The sequence below is a fragment of the Cervus canadensis genome, chromosome 17 (genome assembly GCF_019320065.1).
Source record: "Cervus canadensis isolate Bull #8, Minnesota chromosome 17, ASM1932006v1, whole genome shotgun sequence".
NCBI lineage: Eukaryota > Metazoa > Chordata > Mammalia > Artiodactyla > Cervidae > Cervus > Cervus canadensis.
The window spans coordinates 54906701-54933980 of NC_057402.1; the positions used below are offsets into that span (position 1 = coordinate 54906701).

The window sequence follows — 27280 nt, forward strand, 5'->3', positions numbered from 1 at the left end:
GCATGGTCTTCTCATTGTAGTGGCTTCTCTTGTTGCAGGACATGGGCCCTAGGGCATGTAGATTTCAGTAATTAGTTACACAGCGCAGGTCTTGTTGCCCCATGGAATGCCCAGGTGGAATCTTCCTGGACCAGGAATGGAACCCATCTCCCCTGCATTGATAGATGATTTCTTAGCCACTGGACCAGCAGAGAAGACCCATTTCTTCCAGTGTTAATGAAGCATTCAAGATATGAAAATGTAAATATCATCTTGTAGCATAGAAGCTACCATGCCTTGTTGAATACACAGATTCATTACCCAAAGGCAATTAAAGCCACTCAGAGAACAAAAATGACATTTACCACTAATCCTCAGAGTACCTGCCCTCAGCTGAATTTTTCCCTCTCATATATGGCTAGCGTGTGTTATGTGCAGAGATTCCAAGGAGGGGGTAGAAACTTATACTAAAGAAAAAGCCTTTTTCTCCCTGTCCAAGAAGAATACTTTGGACACAATTGGTCCCTTCCTGTGCTAATGAATTTTAGGTAAAACTGATTTAGGTTCATCACGTGCTCCTATTTGCCCAAATATTTCCATGTACTGTTTTTATAGTCCCCCCTTTTTTTTTTAAACTGAGTATTATATTTACTCTTTCCGTAAAAATAAGCTAGGACAAGCTGCTCGGGCTTTCAGTTTGTGCTTTCAGTCTCTGCTGTAGTCTTTCTAGCAGCCTAGGAAATAGATGTCAGTTACAAGGGTTCTTGGGCTTCCCCGACGGCTCAGCAGGTAAAGAATCTTCCTGTAATGCAGGAGACATGGGTTCGATCCCTGGGTTGGGAAGATCCCCTGGAAGAGGAAATGGCAACCCACTCTAGTATTCTTGCCTGGGAGATCCATGGACGGAGGAGCCTGGAGGGCTGCAGTCCATGGGGTCACACACAGTCAGGCATGGCTGACCAGCTGAACATGAGGAGCGTTCTCACTGATAGCAGGTTAAGGCCAAGCAGGGGTGACCCATCTATTTTCCTGATTCTTTCTAAATAAAACTTAGCTTTAAAGGAAGGCTTTTGGATGGTCCCTGATAAGACAAAGTGCTCTTAGGCAATTGTGGAGAAGCATGTGATGATCCCAGTGTACCAGCCTGTGGTGGCAAGGTCATTGCCAGGGCCAGTCAGACGCATAAAATGTCCAAGCAACCAGGTCAGAGTGCCCAGTGATGAGAAAGATGGGAAACGATAGCAACTGTAGCACTGATATATAGTAAATACATACAGAATTTAACCAGTCCTACAGGTAGGGGAATAAAAAATAGTCTGCACATTTTTACTATAATGTTTTATTTCACTCTTTATTTTTGGTAAATTTGCACATTGTTTTACTTCTTGATAATGCTTTTTCAGTGAGTAAATAATAGTAAAGAGTTGCATGTTTAATGAATAATATGAATAATGAATAATCAAGTACTGGTAATCCATTTTTCAAGATAATTGTTAATGAACTAACTGATTCACATTTCCTATCTACCGCTGGGACCATGATCACATCACTGATACATGTAAGCTTAAGTTGCCAACCTGCTGAAGAGCCTTCAACTGTCAATAGTTATTTTTAGAAGACCACTTCTGGAAACGTGGTTTTAAATTACACAGCCCAAAAGATGTGTTTACACACCCTTGTGTGCAGCATGAGTTTTCGTTTGGATCAAATGACTGTTCTTCCACACTTATCTCATCTTCCATCCCAAAGTTTCATTATGCATGTATGAGAAAGGGCAAGGTACATGTTAATATGCTCACTTCAGTAGCATCAATGTGTCAAAAACCTTGTGAAGAGTCAAATGATGCCAGTCTTATCGGCAGGCCATCAAATGACTCAAACAATATCAAGTAAGTTAATTCTGAAATCTGTTGTAGCTTTGCACAGTGGCAATATTGTAGCCAATGAGGTTTATCTGAGGGGCGATTACTGCTAATTGAAAACTTTTCCAGTACCCTGCTGTGACAACCTGAAATGTTATATTTTTACATCCACTGTATGGAATCAAAACAGAGCTTTACAAGTTAGTTTTACAAAAAATGAAATCTCTGACATCAGGAATGCTATTGTAAATGTATTTGAAACATGTAGCATTGAAGGTTATTTAATTTTGTAGTGATAATATGAATGCAAATTTTGATGAAGCACAGCACCATGGCTAATAAGATACTCATGTAAGTTGAATGGATCTTTGAAGCAGAAATTTACAAGTGATAGATCATGGTACCCTATTATCCATGGTTGCATACGGACAAGTGATAATGCATAACCAATTGAATTAGCAGCTGTGGTGTCCACATTTATAAATATTTTATATATACAGAGTTGGGATAGCAACAGCAAAGTTTTCATGGCAAAGATATGTCAGATATAAAAATATATTTCATTCAGCATGGCTGTGTGCACTTTCTTTTTGCTGCCAGTCATCCATCCATCAGTCTGATCTTAAGAGTGTTTGAAACCTTTGAACTCTCAGTCAACTTAAACATTCTCCAAAGCTATTGAACTCTTGTGGGGAAAAAAAGAAATCTTTTCAGTGTTTGTTGCATTTTGGTCATGTCAGTTGGAAATTTTTTAATCAAAATTTTTGATAACTGAAAATTCTAATTACCTCATCTTTGAAAGCTTTTAGTAAATGGAAGTCAATTTTAAAAGAACTGGCAAAAATAACAATTTTTTCTTTGCAAAAGCAACGGATATTCAACACAAAGTAATCTGTGAGGTCAGATCCTATGCATGATTCGGTGTTTAAATTCACAAGTTACAGTTTGGATTATCTCAGTTGGTGGGATTAAAAAACTTTTGATTTTTAATAGGATAAATATAAATTCTACCCAGGAATGGAAGGAAATTGAGAAGCCACTACTTTTCAGAATAAATTTGAAGAATTTCAACTTTAGGAGAATTTGAAAAATTATACACACAACTTAAAGTTTTATCTTGAAAAAAGTTTGATAAAGTTCGTATGAATGAATATAGTGCCTTTGAAATTATTTGGGCTGAAATATATACAGATTTTAATATTTAAAAAACAGAATCGAGAATATTCTTCATGTATCACATTTTTGTTGTGAATTTTCAAAGTACCCCAGTCCCTGGAGAGAAAGTATTTTTGTAATTAAAATTATGGTCTACAGTAGAGTCAATTTAATGTATCAATTTAAAAATGATTAGGTGCAACTCTGAAGATAGGTAAGAACAATTTTATGAAATGTAAGTGAAAAGATGACATTAAAGATAATATTACTTTTGTGGAAAAGTAATCTTGACATGGGACTATAAACAACTATAACTAGAAAACCAACTAAATATATGAATATATGGAATGAATAATCATTCTTATGTATCGTTTTACAATTCACATAGTATGGGCAAGTTTCTTTGTTCTAATATATGTGAAGTATATGTTTTTATCTTCAAACAATGTCATTATGAAAATAACAATGAAATAATTTTATAGATCCACTAATACAATAAACCAAGTTGTCAGTTGATAAATACTTCAAATATTACATAGTTCTGTTTACTTTCACTCTTAAAAGTATACATTTATGGTTCATAAATTATCTTGTTACCCTAGATACAGTGAAATTTTTAGCTTAGTCTTTAAATACTGATTATTCAAACTAAAACATCAAATTCATTAAAAAGTGAGAGAATCTTGTGAGAATCATTTATTATTTTGATGTACTAACCCAGGCTTTTCATCACAACCAGAATCTCTGCATTTGGGGTGTTTCAGGAGGGGGAAAAAAAAAATCAGTCAACTAAAGTAGGGCATTGTTATGAAATAGAGCCACATGGAAATTTGAGTCATTTTCCAAAAAATTGTTTTGACCTAAACTGTATGCTGTTGAAAAGAGGAAGCCACTTTTGCCCTTTGGGTCAAATTCCCTGGTGCTTTCAAATCCTCCTTTATAAACATGAATATTTCTGCAGCAGACAGAGATGGGTTTTCACCACTGTGCCCATTAATAGATGTTGGTGGATTGTTGAACATGAATTAAGTCGTTCTGGCAGTATATCCAGTTTTTAATACAAAACCACTTGAAGAATTAGAGTTAGAAAGAGAGTAAGGGAAATAAGAAATTGAAAATTGGAGTGAAAAAAGTAAAAATGTCTTGCAAGTTTGACTTGCAAGAGGAAGCAATGAGTATGACCTCCTACTGTACAGGATCATTGGATAAATGGGTGCAGAACAGATGGTGAGACGTTACTCAGACCATCCCAGCACCCTTACCATAAAGGAGATAGAAATGGTACATCCTAACCTCAGCCCATCTCTTTACTCTGTTTCTGCCAGTAACTCCATAAACAACAAGGGAAATTTCTGCTTTTTGACATTTCTGTCATATTGATGCTTTTATCAGTCACTGAAATCGCTATGAGGTAGTGTGTTTTCCTTCCTCCATCCGTGGGTCCAGTTTGATGGAACAGAGAATACAAGATGAGAATGAATTTTTTTTTCTTTTGTTGCAAAGAAGATTATTATAGAAATGGTCTCTTGGATTTAGAAGATAATTTAGTATAATTCTAACCCAAGTAAAATTTTAAGTAGAAAAAATAAGTTTTGTTAGGTTTATTTGAGGTTTTAGGTATTATATATTAGATGTAACAGCTATACTGACTCAGCTTGGCCTGAGCTAAGAAGTTAGTAACTAAATCCCAGTTACAATAGAGTTCATAATGGAGCTAGAATATGGTATCGGACTATAACATATAGTGTGAAAATGCCCTTCTTTAGGGAATCATCTTTTATCCAACATGTGAGTGATTTCTAGATTATTTTTATAAGCATCAGCTACCTAACATGGATAGATCATGGCATCCAGTCCCATCCCTTCACAGCAAATAGAAGGGGAAAAAGTGGAAGCAGTGACAGACTTTATTTTCTTGCACTCCAAAATCACTGCTGATGGTAATTGCAGCCATGAAATTGAAAGACTCCTTGGAAGACTCCTTGCTCCTTGGAAGGAAAGTTATGACAAACCTAGGCAGCATATGAAAAGCAGAGACATCACTTTGCCAACAAAGGTCTGTATAGTCGAAGCTAAGTTTTTTCCAGTAGTCCTGTATGGGTGTGAAAGTTGGACCATAAAGAAGACTGAGTGCCAAAGAACTGATGCTTTCAAATTGTGGTGCTGGAGAAGACTCCTGAGAGTCCCTAGGACGGCAAGGAGATCAAACCATTCTGTCTTAAAGGAGATCAACCCTGAATATTTATGCTGAAGGTGAAGCTCCAATATTTTGGCCACCTAATGCAAAGAGTTGACTCACTGGAAAAGACTCTGATGCTGGGAAAGATTGAGGCAAAAGGACAAGGGGACGGCAGAGGATGAGATGCTTAGGTAGCATCACTGCCTCAGTGTAAATGAATTTGTGCAGACTCCGGGAGATAGTGAAGGACAGAGGAGTCTGGTGTGCTGTATTCTGTGGGGTCCCAAAGAGTCAGATACAGCTTAGCGACTGAACAACAGCCTAACGTGGGAAAACCCATTTTAAGTTTTCTTTAAGCAAAGTAAGGATAATATTCTTAGATAGCTGAATATCATCTGGATGTCCAGCATGCCCTATTGCTACCTGCTGGAAGCCTTTCTGAAGAACTATCAGAAGAGGGGTAAGTAAGCTAACCTTGTGAAGACAGAGCAACTCAGGATCGGCCAGTGAAAGAAGATGCAGAATTCTCTGAGAGAAGCAGCGACTCTGCAGGGAAATGAAGTTCTTTGTTCTCTGGAGTTCCCCTTCATCAGCTCATGATATTGAGATGGTGACATGCTTGCACACGACAAGTGGTCGCATCTCATGAGTAGTCAGGAATTTGGGGAGCCGATAAGTAAATTGTAAAAAATGTAAATTTATCTCCTGAAGTCGCTCGGTTGCTAATAGCCATGTTATGATAATACTGGCATGATGATTTCTATAGCGGACCAATAAAAATGAAGTAACTGAGTTCAATCTTTTGTGTTTCTTAGGAATCTGAGAAGAAGGGCTTAATTGAAAGAATCTATATGGTTCAGGATATTGTCTCAACTGTTCAGAACATCTTGGAGGAGTCAGCCTCTTTTGGAGAAAGAATTAAGAAGTAAGTTCTACATTCGTATTACTGTGTTTGGAGTAAAACTGCCATGCTCTTGGACGAGCAAGGGGGAGGGTCTTGGGGAGGGTAGGATCAGAAAATACCAAAATACAAAACCAAACAAAATACAAAACAAAAACAAAATACAAAACCAAACAAAAAACGGAAACAGTCTTGGGCCTTTTAACTTTGGTTGGTTGGTTCTTTAGGTTTGTCAGCTTCACAAGGGTGGACCACATGACCCAATTTATACTAGCTATCCGAGCATAATTATTAATAGTGCCTTTTTTTATTCTCAAAACATTCTGGTTTAAGTGATAAACTATAGGTTAAAACATAGATTTAATTCTCTAATGGAGTCTCAACGGAGAAAGCCTCTCTGTGATTCATGTTTTTATTTTTTATTTTTTGCTCACACTGTTTTACACATTGTGAACTCTGTGTAACTTGGTCTTCATTTGATACCCATGAACAGAGGAGGTTTTTTTCATTGTAAGTGATTGCTCCCCACTTTAAATCCAGAGTTGTGTCAGCCACATTGTCCTTTCTGAAAAACAGCTACTGTTCTTACTTTCTTGGCCATTCTAGTTTCTTTACATAAAGGACATAATTTTTAGAAATTACATGGGTAAAGAAGAGATTAAAATTAGTACTAAAAGCCAAGTGAAATTTTGTCTGTGAAGATGTAGGGAAATCAATAAGCGGTGGTTAACATCAGGAAATATAAACAGCTAATGTGGAACTTTCTGTGGTTACTGATTTTCTTCCTCAGTCACTTATTATAACAAATTGCCCTTGAACATCCATTTATTATTGGCATAGAAAACATGTCTCTTTTGCTTAAAAGGCAGGTTAAAAGTTATCTTTAAACAAGTTTAGTGAGTTTTTACTGAATTTACGCATTGTTATTTTCATGAGCAATGTCGAGAAAAATTAAGGAGCAGTAGGATTTTTGATCATGTATATTGATATCTGTCTGCTTTATCTCTCTAGGTTTCATATAAATTGAAAAATGATTCCTGAATGTACCCTCAAAATTGCCTAGCAAAAATATAACTGACAGTAAAAAATGGTGAAGTGATGAAGAGGGCATTATAATTTTTCATTCACTCAATCAACTATCAGTGTTTGAATCTCAGGCACTGACTTGGTTTAAGAATAAGAAATGCATCCAAAATAACAATGACAATAGAAACCAACTAATGTCATGTGCCAGCCAGACACTGTTCTAAGTCTTTGACATGTAGCAACTTCTTTAAGGAGTCATTTAAAGAAATTGGATTAAATGATTCCAGTAACACTGCAGAGTAAGGATTGTTAGTATCCCCATTTTACAGATGAGGAAACTGAAGCACAGAATGATTAAACATGAAGCCCAGATCACACAATGAATAAGCCATGGAGCTTGGATTTGAACCTGCCTGCCTCACTTTACACTATAATGTCATTATCCTCTGGGTATCTGGTTTTTTTGTGTGTGTGTGTTTTTGCCTTTATGTTTTGTTCTCTTTTCTATTGTGGTATAGCTGATTACAATAGTATATTAGTTTCAGATGTACAGAATAATAAATTTTTATAGATTACATTCCATTTAAGGTTATTATAAAATTGGGTATATTCCCTGTGTTGTACCTGTATATCCCTGTAACTTATTTATTTTAAACATGGTAGATTGTACCTTTTAATCCTCTCCCTATGTCTTGGTACTCCCCACTTTCTTCTCTGTAGGAATATATTTTCCAGTGGAGGGAAAGAATACTAATAAGACAGCTAAAATAACATTGATGCTAGATAGAGGCTAGGTGGGATGTGGAGATGGGTACTACATCCCCAGAAGGATGTAGGGTGGGGAGAGAGAGAGAGAGAGAGGCAGAGGAAAGTTCTGAAGAGGCAACAACTTACCAGCATCTCTAAGAATGGGAAGAGCCAGCTGGGCATAGAGCTGATGAATGGGGTCTTCAGTGGGTGGGTGGCTTTGTGCATAGGCTCAAAGCCGAAGACTGTGCTCAATGGAGGGAGGTGGAGGGGCGTTAGCATGTCTGTGCCACCGGGGACGGATGTGGCAGTTCCTGGAGGTGAGGCAGGTCACACGGGCCTTGAGTGGATGCAGAAAGTCAATGAAAAAAAAGTGAGCAAGGGACGTCCTGGCAGGAAAGAAGATAAGAGGATGTGGAGTGGGGGCAAGGCTGAGGACGGAAGGCCGTGTCCTTTGGTAAGACTATCTCCGTGCTTGCATGTCTGTTAATAGACAAATGTGACTGTTGTGCAGTTGATAATGGTCAAGGAAATGTGTCTGATGAGAAGAGGGCAGAGTGATTTAAGCAGGCCCCCAGCTCTGCAGTGCCTTTTGACGGCGGCCGTGCCCAGCACAGCTGGGGTGGCCATGGCTCGAGACGTATTTTCAGCCATGAACAGAGCACTGTTCTGCCCAGCTGTGACACAGGAAGGCGCATGAGGCTCAACTCCTATTAATTCTTCAGCCATTCATTATTGCAGTGACCTTAAGGTTCCCGCTGGGCATTCAAGTGCAACATCGTGTGTAACTCTGTTGGAATTCCATTGTAACTCAGTGCGTAAGGACCAGGAAAACTTTTGCCCAACTTTTGGCAACTAGAGAATAAATAAGCATGCTTAAATCTCTCAGAGCAAGGCTTCCCTTTTTGCTGGCAGAGAAGACCCTGATGACTTTGTATTCATTTGGAGCAAATGGTATTTCCTTTTCTCTACATTCTCCAATTACCTTCTCACTGTATACAGATTTCAAATGTATGTATACATCAGGCTAATATTTGCTTAGCATGTGGCATTTGTGTTATCCCAGGCAGCAAACAGGATGGGTCAGAAGAGTAATGTATATTATTTGTCCTATTGCTATGAAGTGTTGGCTACAACACTAGTGTCCTTGAGTGGTTAGGGAAATCTCCCCTCTGCAGAGAAGATAATGAGATTAAGGTAGATCTAGGACAGGGGAGTCATCCTTGCAGATGTTCTGGAGTAAGGCTTAGAAGGCACGTTCCTAGGAAGAAGTTCTCTGACTCAGAAGTCATGCTGTGAAATATTGACAGATGAGAAAGCAGGATAAGTGAAGTTTGGATGAAGGTGAGCACAAGCAGAAGGACAGATTGATGTGTCTTATGTTTAATCTAAAGTTACATGTTGAGAGACTGCCCTTGCAGCCTGTTGGCTAAGACTCTGCTTTTTCAATACAGGAGGCCTGGGTTCAACCGCTCATCTGGTAACTAGATCCCATATGCTGCAACTAAGACTCAGCACAGCCAAATGAATATTTAAAGTTACATGTTGAAAGGGACAGAAAATGAAGGCAGAATGACCGGGGTGAGGGCAGAAGGCCAGTTGTGGGGAGAGAGTTCACAAACTGGGGCGAAAATCATGAAGGAAAGCATCCTGTGAGGTAAATCACAAAAGAATAGTCTGGGGCTTTTATGACCCCATGTCTCTGTTTCCATGGATAGAAGAGTCCAAGGACTTCATCTTTCCATGCTTAAGAAATGAAGAAAATAATGAATCTGTTGACACAAAGGTCAACCAGTGGGGTACCCAGTTGGGGGAGGAACACTAGAATGGAGTTGTACCCAGCTTCCCGGATGTTGAGACAGTTATTTGTGGGTTTTGTTTTGAAATTTTGTCAAAGATATTCTTAGGATATGTTAGTGAACCTGAAGAGTTAAATGAATGAAGGGGATTCCTTGAATGTTTTCATTAATTGAAATGTTCGAGTCAGGGATTCCCTTAGGATTTAATGGAGAGCTCCCAAGTCGGGAAATCCATTGAAGTCCATGGAAATGTTTAACAGACTGTTTAATTTTGAGATAAAAAGCTGTGACTTACCAGAGTTCTTCAACCTTGGGTGTTCTTTGAAAGACCAGCACTACAATGTATTTCCATGGTAACTGGAGTGAAGAGTCTAGTGAGGTTTTGAGGATTAGTGCTACTCTATACTGCTCAGTTCAGTTCAGTCGCTCAGTCATGTCCAACTCTTTGTGACCCTGTGGAATGCAGCACGCCAGGCCTCCCTGTCCATCACCAGCTCCCGGAGTTTACTCAAACTTATGTCCATTGAGTCGGTGATGCCATCCAGCCATCTCATCCTCTGTCGTCCCCTTCTCCTCCTGCCTTCAATCTTTCCTAGCATCAGGGTCTTTTCCAATGAGTCAATTCTTTGCATCAGATAGCCAGAGTACTGGAGTTTCAGCTTCAGCATCAGTCCTTCCAATGAATATCCAGGACTGATTTCCTTTAGGATGTACTGGTTGGATCTCCTTGCAGTCCAAGGGACTCTCAAGAGTCTTCTCCAATACCACAGTTCAAAAGCATCAATTCTTCAGCGCTCAGCTTTTTTTATAGTCCAACTCTCACATGCCTACATAACTACTAGAAAAACCATAGCTTTGACTAGATGGACTTTTGTTGGCAAAGTAATGTCTCTGCTTTTTAATATGCTGTCTAGGTTGGTCATAGCTTTTCTTCCAAGGAGCAAGCATCTTTTAATTTCTTGGCTCCAGTCACCATCTGCAGTAATTCTGAAGCCCCCAAAAATAAAGTCTCTGTTTCCATTGTTTCCCTGTCTGTTTGCTATGAAGTGATGGGACTGGATGTCATGATCTTCATTTTCTGAATGTTGAGTTTTAAGCCAACTTTTTAACTCTCCTCTTTCACTTTCATCAAGAGGCTCTTTAGTTCAAATGATCATTGAGATCTTTATAAGGATTGCATTAATTGGGAAAAATTAACATCTTGATAAAATTTATTTTTAATATATGAGTGTGACATATTCCTTCATCTACTTGGGTTATCTTTAATTTATCTTAATATTACTTTAAGAGTTTTATATATAAATATTTGACACATTTTTGTGAGATATAGTCTGAAGTACTTGATTTGTTTCAGTTATTTTAAATGGCCTCTTTTTTTCAGGTTTTATATCTACCTGTTTGTTACAGGATAGAAAAGTGAAATTTGTTTTCCATATTGACTTTGTATTTATCAACCTTGATAAACTTAGTTATCTTAATTTTTATATGAAGATTATTATTCTGGATGTTGTATTATGTAAACATATTGTCTAGGAATATTTTTTTTTCTTTCTTATTTTTCAGTCCTTATACATTTTACTTTGTTTTCTTGCTTTATTGTCTTGGCTAGTAATGCCAATACAATGTTGAACAGAAGTGGTATTAGCAAACATTCTTTTCTCATACTCCTGTCTTTTTCAGAGAGAAAGCTTTCAACATTTTGCCCTTAATGATGTTGTTTTCTGTAAAGATGCTTTATCAGCTTCAGGAATTTACTGTTTATTCCTATTTTGCTGAGATTTTTTTTATCATGAATGTAGGTTGAGTTTTCTCAAACTTTTGTCTGTGTTCATTGAGATCATCTTTTGGTTGTTTTTGTGTTCTTCTCTTTTTGTTAATGTGCATTGTTATTGTTGATTTTCAAATATTAAACCAATCTTACATTTCTGGAATGAAAGCAGCTTCATCATGCTATCCAGTCTCCTTATATATGCTGGGATTTTATTTACAATTTTTTTACTTACAATTTTTGCAGCTTTAATCATCAGTGAGATTAGATATACAGTTCTTGAAAATTCCTTATAGTGTGAAGGTTATTCTAGACTCATACAATAAGTGGGCAGTATTCTCTCACATTATCTGAAGTTTGTGTAAACCTTGTGTCATTACTTCCTTTGAGACTTTTTGGAATTTTCTGGTTAAGTCTCTGGGTCTGAAGTTTTCTTTCAGGAAAGATTTTAATCAAATATTCAGTTTCTGTGGTATATATAGGTCTGTTCAGCTATTCTGTTTCTTCTCATATCTGTTTGTGTATCCTTTTCTAAGAGTGTGTCCATTTTAAATTTTCTACTTGTTGACATAAAGTTGTTTATATAAAAAAAATCCTCTTATCGTCGATGACAGTAGAATCTAGCATTGTCCACTTCTTTATGTTTAAAATTGTGTTTTCCCTTCTTCTTGACAGTCATTTATCAATTATATTATTCTTTAGCAAGAACTGTTACCTTTGTTAATCTCCCTGTTGCCTGTTTTCTTTTCCATTAATTCCTACTCTTATCTTTATTACTTTCTTCCTTCTACTTTCTTTGAGATTAATTTACTATTCTTATTTTAACTTTCTAAGATGGATTGTTAGATCATTTATTTTCAGTCTTTCTGTTTTCCTAACATAAGCATTTACAGTGCCTACACTTTCCTAGGTGCTTAGCTCTATGCCAAACATTTTGGCACTGATATTCATTATTAATTCACATTTAGTAAAAACTTGTTTTCTAATTACTGTTTTTATTTGTTCCTTGACGTGAAGTATATTGCTTAATTTCCAAGTATATGAAGGTTTTCTACCTATCTTTTTGCTCCTGGCTTTTAACTATATTGTTTTATGGTCAGAAAATAGAGACCTAAGTGAGCACCTTTTTGCCATTCCACAGTCTAATATTCACTATTACTTTCAGCATCTTCCCAGTCAGTTCAGGAACCCTCTTAGTCTATGTTCTGTGTCTCTTCTTTTTGACATCTATCTTTCTACTCTTTGTGATGCCTTTTAAGTCCTTTTTTGGGCTGCTCTGCACAACTCTATTTTCTGTGGTATTTAAAATCCTGTTTAATCCATGCATGGAAGTGTTAACTTTAATCACTGTGTTTCTTTTTAAAGTTTTACTTGCTTTGTTTTCAAATCTTCTTGGTCATTTTTTACAATCTCGTCCTTGACCATGTTTTTAAGCCTTTGTTTTATGACTTCTAAAGTATTAAGCATTATTATTTAATGTGTTATGTTTGCTTTCAGTATTTGAGGTCTTCTGTTTGGGGTTTTGCTATTATTTCTGATAGCTCTTACTCGTGATGCTGCGTATCCATTTATATTTTACTGTTTTAACTATGAGCTCACATTCCATGTGTGTATGTGTGTGTGTGTGGAGTATACTCAGATATATGGGTTGATAATGCATTTCCTTAGAGAAGATTACTGCTCTAGTCATTTTGGGGTGATTCAACCTGGAATCTCTTTTTTTAATTAAATTTTTGCTGAGGTTTTTTTAAAGTATACTGGTAGTATAAACTTAGTTGATAAATCCTGGTACCAGCATCATGACACAGAGAATTCTTTGCATCTATTTGTATATGGTAGATTTGTTTTCCCTTCTTTTCATCTTTTTCCAGTCTGTCTTTCTACTTGTCTCTCTCAATTCATCCTTACCCTGAATATATAAGTTTTATGCAGTGTTCTTCTACTTGAATCTTATTTTGTGGAAACCCTAGGCTATATGTATCTTCTGCCCCCCACACAGTTAACAGATATAGAAGTTCAAAATTTTAATATCTGGCAGAAATTATTAGAGTGAAATTGACTTTGGAAGTTGGTAACCTCCAGAATTCTTGCAATACATTATCTTTTACACTCTATTGTTTCCTTATTATTAAGTCAGTTTAGTGGTAACTTTCTCTTTTTTTTTTTTTTCAAGGTACTAAAACTATTTGTCTATGATTTTATTTAGATATTATTTAATACTGAGGCTATTTTCTTTTTTAACTACTTACAAATCATACTGCATCAGACATTAATGTACCATCTCTGCATCCTTGTGCAAAGATATTTGCAGGTTAAATTTCTTGCCCTGGCATAAAGGGGCAATTATGGATTCCATAACATTTTCACAAATATTGTGAAGTTGCCTCCTAAGAAGTTCTACTATGGAAGAGAATAGTCAGGAATGGACCTACATATATGCAAAAGTTTTGATGAACTTGGTAGTGTAAAATCTATAATTTTTATCTTTAAAAACTATAAACAAGATTTTTTAAAAGACAAGCTAACAAACTGAAAGTGTTTGCAACAAATATGACAAAGAACTGATTTCTTAAGTTTCCAAAGAGATTTCATTTGAGGAAAATATCCAGCAACAAAGTTCTAGGGAAAACAGATAAGTAGTAACTTCTTTGTGTGTGGTTAAAATATGCAAGAAATAGAGCTAACTATTTTTTTTTATAAACTTAAGGTAAAAATTTAATTTGAATACTAAACTATCTTTCATGTGTTACCAGAGCTATTTTTTAAAACTTATTTTTAATTGGAGGATAATCAGTTTACAATGTTGTGTTGGTTTCTGCTACACAACAGCGTGAATCAGCCATAGGTACACTTATGTCCCCTCCCTTGGACCTCCTTCCTACCCCCGACCCCATCGCACCCCCTAGGTTATCACGGAGTGCTGGGGCAGAGCTCCCTGCGTTACACCGCAACTGCCCACTAGCTGTCTGTTTTACATATGGTAGTGTACATGAAGAGCTAAGTATGTTAAATGCCAGTTCCTGTTTAATTCTAGCAAAACTCTATGCTGTGGGTATTATTATTATTATTCCCATTCTGTGGAGAAGAAGTTATTGTTCAGATTGAAAGACTTTCCTGTCTTTCTCAGCTTTTCAGAGATAGAGACTGAACTCAAATCCATGCCAGTTTGCTTGTAAATTTTCTTAAGTACTTTCTTAAATAGTTGCCCCTGGCAAGGATATAAGCTGAATATCACTGAGAATCAGAATGACCAACAATCATATTAAAATGTGTTCAACCTTGCTTATAATTTAAAGACACGAGATAGCAAACACACACACATGCATATGTAGTATTGTATCTCCCCATAGGCAAGCTTTAACAAGAGATTGAGGCGTGAGTTGATTTCTCCTATATTTTTCTATTTTTTATTGAGTAGAGTTAATTTACAATGTTATGCATGCATATATATGTCTGTATATGTATGTATTTTTTCAGATTCTTTTCCATTATAGGTTAATATAACATACTGAGTATACTTCCCTGTGCTATATAGTAAGTCCTTGTTTCCTTGTTTTATTTATAGTATTTTGTATATGTTAATCCCCAAATCCTTACTTCAGCATTGATTTGCTCATCTGTGAGAGGGAGATAAACCTTACTTGAAAGAATTATTGTTAAGCATTACAATCTCTGTGTGTGTGTGTGTGTGTGTGTATATATCTTAGGACAGTGACACCTACTAAGTGCCCAATAACTATTATAAGCTGCTATGCCCAAATCCCCTGATATGCCCCCTCCCAAAAAAAAGACAACAGAAATAAATCTTTCGTCTCTTTTATTCCTAGCCCAGGGCAAAGGGTCAATAGACAGACATATTAAGTGAAGATACCTGGAAGAATACTCTAGACACTCATGAGCTCTCATCAAGGCACTGCATTTAATGACTACTTTCTAGGATTCTGCAAGGATTTCCACAGTACATTCAGTCCCATATCTCATATTCTAGATCTCAAGTCAAAACAGGCAATAGACAGGACAAAAGGAGCCAGGTCCCATGAAAATGATATGCGGCAACATTCCCTGTGTTATTGGTGGGTTGGTGGTGTAATGGTTTATAGCCAGAAGCTCCGTAGCCCATTTGAGATCATCATTACCCTTCTGGAGTCAACGAGTCTGGAAATTCTAAATATAAGTTATTAGAAAAACACAAGAGCACTGTAATAATAGCCTCCCGTCTCTAAATATTTACTGGCAAGCATGTGTTAATTGAGAGAGAAATATTGACTTTGAAGTGACCTAACTCACCTTTCATTTTGAAGCTCTGCGTTCACAGAGCCACATGACAATATTGCAGTGTTTAATCACTTTTGAGAGTCTGAGTTTTCTCTTAAGTACTGTCGGTTCCAGGAAGGCAGAGTCACCAAGATCCAGATGAGCTGAATGGCAATTGGTCTGCGACCTTCACCTCAAAACTGTTTTCCAGTGTCCAGTCATTCTGGCAGACTTTTATATCCCAGTTTTGAGAAGCAACGTCTCCAATAGACCTTTTTTCATGTGTATAACTAAGAAATAAAAACATGGCAAAATGAACCTACTGCTTTTCCTGAGCATCAGAGACAGTGACATGTGTGTGGTTTGTCTGCAGCACGTTTAACTGGACGGTCCCGTTCCTTTCATTCCTGGCCTGTTTGATACTGGGAGTTGCCACCGTCACACTGTATTTCATTCCACTCCGGTACATCATTTTAATCTGGGGTAAGTTTGGCACGGTCCTTTTGCTAGCAATCAATTCCAGGTAAGAACCAATTACTCATTTTTAAGTGCAGCTATAAACTTTAAATGTGCTTTTGTTGGCAATTAAATGAGATTAAGAAAAGCATTTGGGGGTCAAAAACTTTGCAGGACCTCCCTGAAAAGGCCAGTGGCATAAACGGTCAGCATAGATACTTATAGGCCTCTTGCATAATTGCAATCAAATAAAAATGTGATTGTGCATGCTATTTCCCTTTGGGCTTCCAGAGTCATAAATACTCCTGAATAATATACTGTTGTGGCCCAGTAACTTTCAGGAAACACTGTTATTCAAACAGCAAACACCTGCATCTTGCCCTGTATGTTATATAAAAGTAGATCTAGCCACTGCTAGGCTGCTCCTGACATTTCATCTCCCCTGGAAGGAAAAAAATAACCTAACCCAATATTTAAAACCAGAAGCAGTGAGGTGAAAGGGAGTGGCCCACAGTGACCACCTAACCAGTGCCTCACAGGAAAGGGAAAGGTATTACTTACCAGGGGAAATGGTGAGCCTATATAAAGTTCAGCTGCTTTTTAAAGAGTAGAAACAAAAATGGCACACTGGAAATAAATTTCAGGACTTGACTTATACTCAAGCTTGGAAACTGGAAAAATTACAAGCAGCTTTGTGAATATTTGTGTCTGTTGCTGCGTGGGCACCGGGTTCATATAAGGAGAGTGCATTGCAGTTAATTAACTAAGCAATCACCCCTCTTCTGGAAGAATCTCTCACTTCTGGTTTTCCATGGCTTGACTCCTGTAACCATTTCTCAATTCTTAACCATAGTCATCTCTAGGGATCTGCAGGTGTTAAGAGGTTCAGGCAAGCTACAGATACGTGTGTTGAGGTGCATTCCTCTTTAAGCAAAAGCTGAAAGCCTGAAATGCTGGGGTGAGGGGGAGCTATAAAATATTTCTAAAACCACTAATTGTAGATAGACCATTTCCAAAGAGAACCCACAAAGGTAGAATCCTGCTGATGAGAAAGGCCAAACCCGGACATGACAAAATGGGAAAAGTCACAGGAAAAATAGAATAACTCATAACATTTCAGAAATAGAGCATAATCCCTTCATTCTCTGTTTTGTCCAGGAAGTGAAAATTCTATCACATAAAGTTTCTCTCCTTTGTAACAAGCCCAAGAAAAGGAAAAGATTTTCTAACTTCCTCTTCAGGGGTCCATTTTAATACTGGGCGATGCTCACTATTTGAGAAAGATCTCATATCCATGCTTAGTTTTCGTTCCTCTGTTTTAGCACATTGGCCCATATTTGACCCTTAGGAGAGGGAACATGGAGCTTCTCAGGGGCCCATTGGTTAAGAAGGAATATGTATTTTATAAGAAGCATTTTCTTGAATACTCATATACTGAATGTTATCTGTATAGACTGAATAATCTCATTCTTTCTTTCTTTTTTTGTACTAGTTTCTCAGTCCATTTACTCTCCACATTTAAAACACAGATCTTGAAACTCTTCTTGATCTGTCCCTAATGAGAATTCGATCCAAAATTACAGTCATTTGGCCAGTGTTTGCCTCATTTTTAAGATGATGTAAGATGATGGTCTTTAAGATGATGGTCAGCTTGGTAAACACCATTGCCCATTATTTCTTCATCCTTCTGGTAGAGAATGCTTTCCTGCACCTCACCCTAGAAGAAGAAGACTATACTGTATTTCTTCCTTAGGTTGTCCATTTAGGGATTCCAATCCCTCTTTCAATTTACTCCTAATCCCTTTGACCTCTAGTTTTATCCTCCAAGTTCTTGACAGCTTTCAACATCAACTTTTTGCATCTACTTAATGAGACATTGTTCTATTTATTGTTCAGCTTATGGATGAAATTATGAAATAGCATGGAGTTTGTGATGCTCTCCTGTACTGAAAGTAATCCTTTGAGCTTTATATTGTCTCATTTGTTAGTTTTAGATTCTAGACAGAGGTTTATAGTTTATTGATGAGTTTACCGTAGATAATGTAGTCAAAAGCTGTGACCATCACATCATCTCTTGCCTCTTCTCATTATCTAAAACCTGCTGTACTATCATGGAATATATTCTGCCCTCCTATTAGGACTTATTATTTTGTAAGACAAGTTAGTTATTAGCTAGCATAGACCCAGGGCTTTCCTTTGCACATCTCTTACATGATCATATTCTTGGCAGAGAATTTAGCATGTAGAAGGAAACTTTATATGTCTTGAATTTCTGTTGTTCCCTTTAATCTTATTAAGGCTCAGAAGACTATTTCTTTATTTTTTTCAGGATGGAAATGAAAAAAAAATTATTTTCATTGTCAAACTGTTTGTAGTAGTAAATTAATTTGAAATAATAAAAAATGTTCAATAGTAGAGAAATGATTTAAGCACATTATGGTAAATTTACCCAAGGTACACAGTAAAAATTACATTTGGGGGGAAAATGATTATATGATGATATTAAATTATATTACATTATGATGTACTTTTATGATACATTTACATTATGATTTTTGTTGTTTAGTCAATAAGTTATGTGTCTGACTCTTTTGCAACCTCATGGACTGTAGCCTGCCTGGCTCCTCTGTCCTTGGGATTTCCCAGGCAAGAATACTAGAGTTGGTAACCATTCCCTTCTCCAGGGGATCTTCCTGACCCAGGGATCTGGCGTCTGCTGGATTGGCAGACAGATTCTTTAACTCTGAGACACCAAGGAAGAGCCTATATTATGATATTACATTATGTTTTTAATAAGGATATTTTGTATCCATGTATAGTGTGATCACAAATATGTTGAATGTACCTATATTGTATAACATACATGTTTGTATTTATTTTGACATTCATTGTGAGCAGCCCACTTAATATGAGGCAAGACCTTTTACTCTTTGAATATGATTCATGTTATAAATGCACAGCTGAAGGATTACAAAAAAAGAAAGACTTTCTTATTCTAAGTTACTTACTCATTTTCACCGAGCCCTAAAATTGGTAGATAAAAATCTTCAAAATTTTTGTTCACTGTTTTTAACCTTTTGGAACAAAATTATTTAATTCTATGTTCCTCCAGAGTTACATACATATTCCACTATATTTCTGTATTCTTTACATCCAAATAACATTTTTATATGAATATTTCTTAAGTAGCACAATTATTTAACATAAACCTATGAAAATAGCCTAATTTCATGATGACCATGGGATATATTCCTTGATTCACCAACTTCACTGAAAGGTTTTAAAGGGCAAGATACTTTCTGTCCTCTTTACCATGTAATTCCTAGTGAAGCTACAAAAAGGTAATAGATCTTTGATGAGTACTTCGCAAATATTTTATGAGTGGATAAGTCTGCAAGTTTAATACCTATGATCTCATAGATGGCATTTTTTTGAGCCTGTCACCTCTCTTATTTGGCAGTATAGTTTTTGAAAATTAAAGGTGGTTTTAGAGGGATATCTAGAATTTTCTCTAGGAAACTGTAAATTTTCGGTACTGAATTTCAGTAATTTATTTGTTGTATGTATTTCTAGAAGGCAAGGCACCTTTGAGGATTAGATCCCATGTAGGTTTTCTGTATCTTTTGGAAGGTTTCCCATATTCCTTCCATTCTGTTCTTCATCATAGATGCTGTAAATATAGTTTTCAGTTCTGATCTGAGCCACTTCTGGTTTCCTTGTGTAGATTAAGAACTCCCCAAGCCAGATTTTGAGCATCTTAAAAGAAATTATGACTTATTTAACTCTGTGTCTCCATTTGATAGCACAGTGATCTTACATGTAAGACTCTGAGAGTCTGACACAGGAGCACGCAGGGACCCTCTGCCCCACCTCACCCCCCCACCGGCATGCTGCAGTCAGGCCACATGCCGGCCACTCATACAAGGTTGTATGTGACTCAGTTCCCGCGGTTAGTCCCTGCTGACCACACGTGCAAAGCAGCCATGCAGTTCTTCCTCTCATTCTCCTTTTTTTTGTTTTTTGTTTTTTTTAAACTGGAGGGATCTTTCCAATCTACTGATCTATGATCATTAAATGATAATGTTTTTCCCACATGTTAATCCCTGGATTGAAATTCCACTTTCTTTGTCTAAAAGAAAACAGAATAAAAATTCACAGCATATATGCTCTATTTGTATTGTTTAGGTTAAAAGAATCTAAAGGTACCTGCTACTGGAGACAGACACAACTTCCAGACTGGGTGTGTGATAACATGCTGCCATTGTAAATATTCTGCCATCACCACCTTCTTTATTTTCGTGGCTTATTGACATATACAGTCATGATGGTAGCCCTCTTCCTTGTGGTGAAACTCCAGATTTTAGAATGCTTTGTGATTCTCCTTTCAACCCATGGAGCTATGTAAGGCAGGCCTCTATTATTCAAAATTTAATATAAGAAATCTAAGACAGATTAAGTAAAGTGTATGAAACCACGCAGCTAATAATACACGGTGAAGCCAGACTGAGACCCAGCTATGTCTGTCCCCACACCCTTCTTATTTGCCCCGCTGCTCTTCAGAGATGACCAAGCAATCTCTGCTGCCGTGTTGACACCCGCTTTCACACAGTAGACAATACGGTAGAATTACTGACATTTGAGCCTGCGACACCTTAAAAAGATAAGGTGTGGTTTTGTAGCATGCAGTCTGAGTTCCGTATAATTTTCAGTCTAACGAAGTTTTTCAAACAGAGACTGTCGGAGTGCTTTGTGGACTTCCTTCTGCCCTTGTTGGTGCATTTGAGCTACTGGGCAGGTTTATAATCTTCTCAGTGACTAAGAATGCAGTGTTTTGATCAGCAGTGATATTATCCCTGCCTGGCTGTTCATTGTAAAGACTCCAGATGCTCACACTATATATAATTAACAATAGAAGATATATCTCTTCTCAATACGTCTTTGTCTCCCTTCGTCATTTTGCCTTGTCTGTTTTCTTTTGCCAAGAAGCCCATGCTACAATTAAATATCTTTAGAATAACACAGTGAAGAGTGTTTTAAAGGAACACTGGGGGAAATTTTAGCTAGAAACATGAAGCTGGCTGTGGGGGCAGAGAAAAAGGGAAGGCACAGACAGGCTTTGACTTGAGATAAAGGGGGTTATTTGCAGGAAGTTTTCCCCGGCCCAGTCAACAAGCCACCCTTGACTTAGGAACATGTCTGGCTTCCATTTGCCAAGTGGATGTAAATCTGACCCTCTTAAAGAAGCCACCAGGACTTCGGCATTGTGTCAGGTATAGTGGCATGCAGAAAGTCCAGTTCTTAGATGAAAGCGAAGTAATATTTAATGAAAGAAGAAAAACATCAAACCTTTTCTGTGTTGTGGACTGTTGAATAGGTAATCTTACCTTGATTTGGGCATCAGCGCTAGTGGGAGAACACACAGTGAGCACGCAGCATTGTGGGGGTTGATGAGGACCTAGTTATGGTCCTTGATAAGCAAGCGCTCTGTAGCCAGACTTCAGGAGGCCACCTTGTCTTTCTGCTTCTAAAACACAGCATGAAATGCAGTTGACATTTGGTGAACAGATCACAGTTTGTGAGCTCTGGCTATATAGGCACACCCCTGCCCCTCGAAAGAGCTCTGAGGAACAGAGTAGGAGACCAAGCTGGAGGAGAGGTGCCTCCCTCTGGGGAGGGAGCTCTGGGCAGAGCTTGTCCTGGATGCGCCCATGTGCCCCCACCAAGGACAGCTTAAACGTCTCAGTTCAATCGCTCAGTCGTGTCCGACTGTTTGCAACCCCATGGACTGCAGCACGCCAGGCCTCCCTGTCCATCACCAACTCCCGGAGTTTACCCAAACTCATGTCCATTGAGTCGGTGATTTAAACATCTCACCCCCTTCTAATTACCGATGTCCTGAATCAGAACGACTCCATGGCCTAGCCAAACCCACACACCAGTGCTGTGGTCCATAAATTAAGCTAGCAACCAGAGTAAGATAATTTTCCAATAATAACTTTTCACAGTTTTCTGCAGCATCAAAGTACGACCAACATTCAAGTTCTGTTCTGCAGCGAGAGAAGGAAAACCTGTGAAAATGAGTTGGAAGGGGGGAGATAGATTTCTTGCGGGTTCTTTTTAACAACAACAACAAAAAAAAACAGCTCCCACCCTCCAGCTCCCACTGCTGCCTTTGGTCCTCAGCTCCCAAGCAGAGACTTGTTTGGGCTAATGAAGGCCTTTTCCCATCTGGGACATTCGTTTTCCTAGGCGAGGAGGCTGTTAATCAGCGTCGTCCAAAAAAACCAATGAGCTCCACGGTTTTAGTGTGTGTTTCTGCCACCCTGCTGTTGGGACTGTAATGGGATTTTCACAGCTGAAGAAGGCACAGCCCCTCTCCAACGATCCCCCCCTTTCTCCCTCCAAGAAAAGACATTTCTGAATGATTCCACATGACAGCAACGGGTACATGACTTGAGATCCAGTGATTATTTTCACACTAATTTTTACTTGTGAATGCTTCTCCTCCCCCAGTCAGGTGAGTTTTTAAAGATGGGTAGACAAATGGAGAGAGAGATCAACAGACAAAAAGATCTCCCGATATGTCTATTTTCCAGGCATAAACAAATTCACTAAGAAGCTTCGAAACCCCTATGCCATCGACAATAATGAGCTTCTGGACTTCCTCTCCAGGGTACCATCTGATGTTCAAAAGGTACGTAATGAACGGTCACCACCAACTGGGGCCCCAACCCCAAAGTCTGGCCTGCCCCCACCAGCCCCCAAGCCGGAGGAGCAGGGGGCTGTGCTTGTGTGAGTCACTGAGATAATGAATCAGAAATCCTTCAAGAGGCCTGGCTGGCAGAGAGGTGGCCAGCAAAACCTTTGTCCAAAGCATGAGATGATGGGGGAAAATTATCCTGAAAAAGACTACTTAAGAATGATCTGGAATTCATGCTGCGAGGCTGCAGTGAAGAGAGGTTTGTCCTTTTTCTGACTGCTTGCCTCCCCAAAGAGGGTCAGATAGGCTCAGCAAGTGGGAACACAGGAAATCCAGAGCCGGGGGGAGGCCTGCCCATTTTCCTCCTCTTCCCGATCGCAGGCGTTCTCCAGGAAGTAGGGGACAAGAGGATTATTCTTTTGATCCTTGTTTGCCCCGATTATCTCCCGGGCCTCCCCGCTCTCCCCTTCTGTCTGAAGACTTAAGAGATTCTGAGGACAGCTCCCACTTACTCTAATGCACATAAAGGCAGAGATGGCGTGCAATCATTTGAGATTAATCAGAAGTATTACAGGTAACGGTCCCTTAGTCCAGCAGTGTCCCGTTTCTGTGGATACGTAGAGATTAAGCAAGGCGACGGCACCAGAAAGTTTAGAGCAGCCTAATTCAGGCCCCCACTGATCAGGCTGGTGTAAACCCAGAGGAGGGTAGGGCAGGCAAAGGTAAATATCTCTCTAAAGGAGAACAGGTCATAGAATAGATAGTTGGGGAGACAGGGGCATGAAACATCATCAGGACGATCAAAGACGCAATCTGTTATTATGTGAGAGAATCCCAAATCAAACATTAATTTCATCCTCAGGCCAGTGTACCGTAATTCATTTCCCAGCACCTCTGGGTGGAGTGCAGAGATGTAGGGTTGACAGGCGCTTCTTTCCCCTTCATTCTGAATTCTAGAGATTAAAATAGACCCTGTGTTGCTTTTTTTCCTTTAGCCTTCATTTAATGATATAATTATCTATTAAAATAAATTCTGTTAATATGAATTACTGGTTAACATTGCATTACAGGGATTGTAAAATAGTAACTTGGCCTCTGTTTGTTTTGCCTTGAAGATTGACAGGCATATCATCCCCTTGGGGACCTTCACAAAACAGCTCTAAGGAAAGCATGCCTTTTTCACATATCTGCTTTCCACCAAGTGTAGCTCAGCTTATGTGATGGGGTAGGATGTCCCTGGGGAATTTGGCACAAATACTCAAAATAGTGAGCACATGTGGTCTGTAATACAATACTTTGCACAAAGCCATCCCGCAGTCAGCCTATCCGAGCCCACACACCAAAGCAATGTGATCGCAGCGTACCATCACTTGGGTTACAGTGCATTTGTGCCTGCATCCTCGAAGAAAGGAAATTCCCAGCAAGGCCCCCCTAAGGACTGTCTGTGCACAGTTTGGGGACCAGCCCTCAGCGAGGTCATCCAGTTGGCGCTGGCACGAAGACTGAGGATGCAACAAAAGAGCATTCGAGGGAGATGCCCGGGAAGCTAGTGAGATCTGCGTGTATCTCCAAGAACACTTGGTAATAACACAATAGGCAGTTTGCCACTGGGGACTCCCCATGTGCTCGTGTTTGTCGCAGATGTTTTAGCCATTATACTGTAAATGAAATCCATTTTGAAGAGAAATCTTTATTAGTCTGGGGCTGGTATCCATTTCAACATTCTTTCCCTCTCTGGCAAAAGAAATGGATATAATTGGCAGAAGTTTTTTTTCCCCCAAGATTTTAGATACTTCTAAATGAATAATTCGTAGTAAGTTGCTGTATCATATACTAAGATAAACATTCCCAAGGGGCCATTATTAAGCTCTTTCCTGGTCGAACACGGGCACACAGAGAACTGAAATCTAGCAGTGCCCCGAGAGCAGGTAGAAACCCATGCATCTCATTAGAAAAATCTGCTTTTAATATTTTGGTTTCAAGAAATGATGCATGACTCTTCAAATCCTTCCTGCAATTAATCCCTCCATGTTCCTGTGTTTAGAAAATGATTCATTACCTTTGAACCTTCCTGCCTTTGCCGTGCCCTGTCCTCGGGGAGCCATTAACACACGGTGGTGAGCTAGGGTTACCTAACCGCCAGCGCCCGGTCCGTCTGTTTTCACAGGTGCAGTACTCGGAGTTGAAGCCGGGCAGTAGCCAGAGCCCCGTTCGGAAGAAGCGCAACGCGCTCTAGGACACACACTGACTGGACGCCAGCAGCCGATGGCGTGTTGGACGGATGAGACCCGGTTCTCTGTCGTTCGGGGGCAGCCGTGGTGTCTTTCTGAGATGCCTGCCGTGTGGAGCCCTGTCTTGACCCTCCCCGTCTTCACGGCATAGATGCACGTGCCCATGGGCGCATCCGTGTGCAGGGGTAATCGGCTTGCGTCTGGAGTCAGCCCAGCGAAAGGAAACACCCCAGAGACTGTAAAAGACCAACATCCCTTCTTCCAACAGGAGATTAAAGCAAGCGTCCAGGGGTCTCAGCACCCTCCTTGAGAACAGCCAGGAGGCCACTTAGATGCCAGCGTGACTTTGAACTTGTTTTCGCATCTCTGACAGTTTCGCATCAAGATTCAGTGACGTTCACTTGCACCCCCACCCTCCTTTCAGATGTTGTTTTTTTGTTGTTGTTGTTTCCCCCTCTGAGTTAACAAGTCCTTGATAGCCACCATCTACCCAAATAATGTATATTATAAATAGATTTTTTTAAATTATTACCTGGATCATCCCCGTTCTTTGGGGATCTTTCAGCCATAACAACTAAAGACCTAGATGTAAAATTTCAGTAAGCTGCTTGGTGCTGGATGCCAGCCTGCCTCCTGGTCCATTGCTGGCCATGGATGCTCTAGAATGTTCTGAGAGAGCATTCACCCAAAACGTGAAGGACTCAGTGAAAATATTTGGAAGCTTCAAATAGCCATTTCTTCTGACGTTACTTTTTGCTTATTTCCCAAATGTAATCTCAGTAGTGTAGCTTGAGAAAGAGGGGGAGGGGGTGAATGAGTGAATTCTGAGAGTATTTAGAAAGATAGACTGAGGAGCAAGGGACCAATGAATGTGGTTGCTTATCTGAATGTCATAATCCTTTCACTTGCCTGCACTTTTAAGAAAGTAAAAATGCTGAAGCAATCCACGTGGATCTTTTGTTCCTAAGCAAAATAAGCTACACATAATAAAAACATATATCTCAGAACCCCATTCCTAGAAAGGTACAGTCCCCAAAGTCTTTTTGAGTATACTATACTGTCCCATTTCACTGTAACCTCCTCCAAGTAAATATCCCAATTTTTGTGCATATATAAAGTGTATGCAAATATCTTTCTGTTCAAATGATATTTAAGTTGTAAAGACTATATTTTGTTGACACATACTTTGTATGTGCAGTTTTATATGTGTGTATATATATATATATATGTATGTATTGTAAAGAAAAATTGAACTAAAAAGATCTGATTCAATAGTGAGTTTTACTGGGTTTTTTTTTTTCTCTCTCTCTCTGGGTTGTAATTTAATAATCTTCAAACAAAATGTTTATGAAAAATGCCAAAGATTCTAAACCTTATCATCCTGTGTCTGTTTTTCTTCATATTCTATCTTCCTGGGTTGCTTTCTCACTGAGCCAGATTTCTGCATGATTTGATTTACTTCAAGTTAATGAAGCTGGCTGAAAAAGAACCTTGCAGAAATTATAAAAGCTCCAGTAAATCTCTGAGTTGTACATACAATAGATACCCAAGAACCTCTTTTGTTAAACCAGTTACTCAATCTTCTGTGTAAACAATGCCTCATTGTCTCACTCCCAACTACCATCCAGTTTATCACAGTCTGTCATTTTGTAATGACCTAAGTCAGACATTTTTAAACAGACATGTGAGATCTGATCAGTCATTTGAATGAAAACTTTCAGCAGCAAAATAACCCCTTATTTATTCAAAAGTGGAACCAATACTTTATTGTTGCTCTTTTCTATAGAAACTCAAAATGAAATAATTCGCCCGAAGAGAAGGCGTCATTAGTTAGGCTTATTTCTTCTGTAGTCCGATTGGAATTTTCAGCATTGAGTTTAGGACACAAATAGCAGCTGAGATGCAAAAGCAAGGACAGAATCAACCTTTAATAACTTTGTATGGAAAACAATTGTTAATTGATTAAGTAGTCATGGGATGTCAAAAATGAATGTTATCTGCAAGTGAAATGTTAAGATTCATACAAGTTGTCAAACGCCATATGAAAGATTTGAGGATGCTTTGTAGATAAGATTTATGGGTTATGGTCTCGTCATGTGATAATTAAACATGATTTAGTAGGAATGTTGAAAGCCGGACTAAACTCTCCTGGTTCTCAAGCCCATCCCCTGCCCAGCCTAGATGTCTTACGGGCATCTCTTCCTCAGCAGGTCAGGAATTTAG

At 38.6% G+C, this 27280-nt stretch overlaps 1 protein-coding gene and 1 pseudogene across 5 annotated transcripts in view; both read left to right on the plus strand.

The window, feature by feature from the left end:
* Positions 1–26335, plus strand: part of MCTP2 (multiple C2 and transmembrane domain containing 2) — a 254411-nt gene extending 228076 nt beyond the window's left edge. For all 5 annotated transcript variants that reach the window (XM_043489630.1, XM_043489631.1, XM_043489629.1 and 2 more), the window contains 4 exons: positions 5991–6100; positions 16044–16153; positions 22723–22820; positions 24994–26335. In XM_043489630.1, coding sequence (XP_043345565.1) covers positions 5991–6100; positions 16044–16153; positions 22723–22820; positions 24994–25062 — 387 coding nt within the window. In that variant the 3' untranslated portion in view covers positions 25063–26335. The remainder of the gene's footprint in view (positions 1–5990; positions 6101–16043; positions 16154–22722; positions 22821–24993) is intronic.
* Positions 1894–2021, plus strand: LOC122419935 (annotated as a pseudogene).
* Positions 26336–27280: the final 945 nt, after the last annotated feature.